At 42.2% G+C, this 1,503-nt stretch overlaps 1 protein-coding gene across 1 annotated transcript in view; it reads right to left on the bottom strand.

Annotated features, from left to right (window-relative positions):
- The window catches only part of LOC106519662 (suppressor of cytokine signaling 1), a 14,282-nt gene that overhangs the window by 5,670 nt on the left and 7,109 nt on the right, over nt 1-1,503 (bottom strand). The window contains exon 3 of the mRNA XM_014011422.1: nt 517-960. Coding sequence (XP_013866876.1) covers nt 517-741 — 225 coding nt within the window. The 5' untranslated portion in view covers nt 742-960. The remainder of the gene's footprint in view (nt 1-516; nt 961-1,503) is intronic.

The raw sequence follows: 1,503 nt of genomic DNA on the forward strand, positions 1-1,503 counted from the left end.
CTAACTAACTAACTAACTAACTAACTAACTAACTAACTAACTAACTAACTAACTAACTAACTAACTAACTAACTAACTAACTAACTAAAACTTTACTTGGCACAACGCAAGTTCGCAGTTTTTATTTTTTATTTTACTGAATCTGGTAAGCTTAATGCTCACTTGTGCACAACTCAACAGTGTTTTTGCTCTTTGCATCCAAACTAAAACAAATTTGTCTGATGAGCGCTTGACTCGACAGTGAACTGCAGCCACAAAGGAGGCGCCAATTTTACAGCGTATCTGAAATGTGACAACAAGCGCCACCTAGTGGGCTTACAGAAAAATCAAAAGGGGAGGGGTAAAGGAACACTTGTAGCTAAAAAGAATAAATTGATTTATGGTATGATAAATAAGAGATCAGAAAATGTATTTATAATGAATTTCAATGGGTCGATCATGTCCCTGAAGGAATACCAAATGTTAGTAAAGAGAGCAGGAGTTTATGGTTCAGGTAGGTAAATAATGGGAACTGACCGGGCTCCAGGAGTCCGAGTCCTCCCCACGGCTCACTTTGCTCCAGAGCAGAAAGTTCAGCTTCTTCCCCGAAGGCTCTTGACTCTGTGCTTTAACTTCCTCCGTGCTCAGTGGTGGCTCCGGCACTGCTGGATCTTCCAAGATTTGGTTCTGGTTCTGCTCCTCGACTGCGCTGTCCTGTTTTTGGTTTTTCACTATTGTTCTGTCCAGACCGTCTCTGACCATCCTAGAAAGGAGAAACCTCTCCGTGAGCGCTCGTGGCACCCGTTCCTTCTCTTCTCACAGGCAGGCTCTCCTCCATCACTGATCCCTCTCCGCTCGATCATTGGGCTGAGGCTGGTCTTCTTTCAGACTCCATGTCGTGTAGATTTGAACAGAGATGTGCTGCGACCACCAGGAAGTACCAGGATGTGAGCGGAGGCTAGCTGCTCTTTCTCATTTGAGCTGAAACACAAACAAATGAACAAAATAATAATTAAAAACATCCTTCACAATAACAGCTTTTGTTTTGGCAAACTGCAAAGACAAAATCTTTTCATTTAAAAGCATCGACACCAGTACTGATTTACCAATTCTGAGCTAAGGTTTGGTGTGGTCGTAGCCAAGCAAGGCGAGCATCATCCCCAACACACAACAATAGCTGTAACGGTCTGTCTGTTAGCAAAATATCTCATGAGTCCTTGGGCAAATTTCAGTCAAACTCTTAAAGGCACAGTGTGTAGGATTTTGTCAATTCTTTTAGCCGAAATTGAGATAATCACTAATGACAATAATAAAAAACATGTCTAATCATTGCAGACAAAGACTTTGTTTTATTATTTTTACCTTATAAAAAGCTCTCTCTTTTTACTCAGCTTTCAGAGAGAGCTGAGTCAGAAAGCGAAGCTCTCGATTTACCGGTCGATCTACGTTCCTACCCTCATCTATGGTCATGAGCTTTGGGACATGACCGAAAGAACGAGGTCCCGGATACAAGCGGCCGAAATG

Source organism: Austrofundulus limnaeus, unplaced genomic scaffold, assembly GCF_001266775.1.
Source record: "Austrofundulus limnaeus strain Quisiro unplaced genomic scaffold, Austrofundulus_limnaeus-1.0 Scaffold80, whole genome shotgun sequence".
Taxonomy (NCBI): Eukaryota; Metazoa; Chordata; class Actinopteri; order Cyprinodontiformes; family Rivulidae; genus Austrofundulus; species Austrofundulus limnaeus.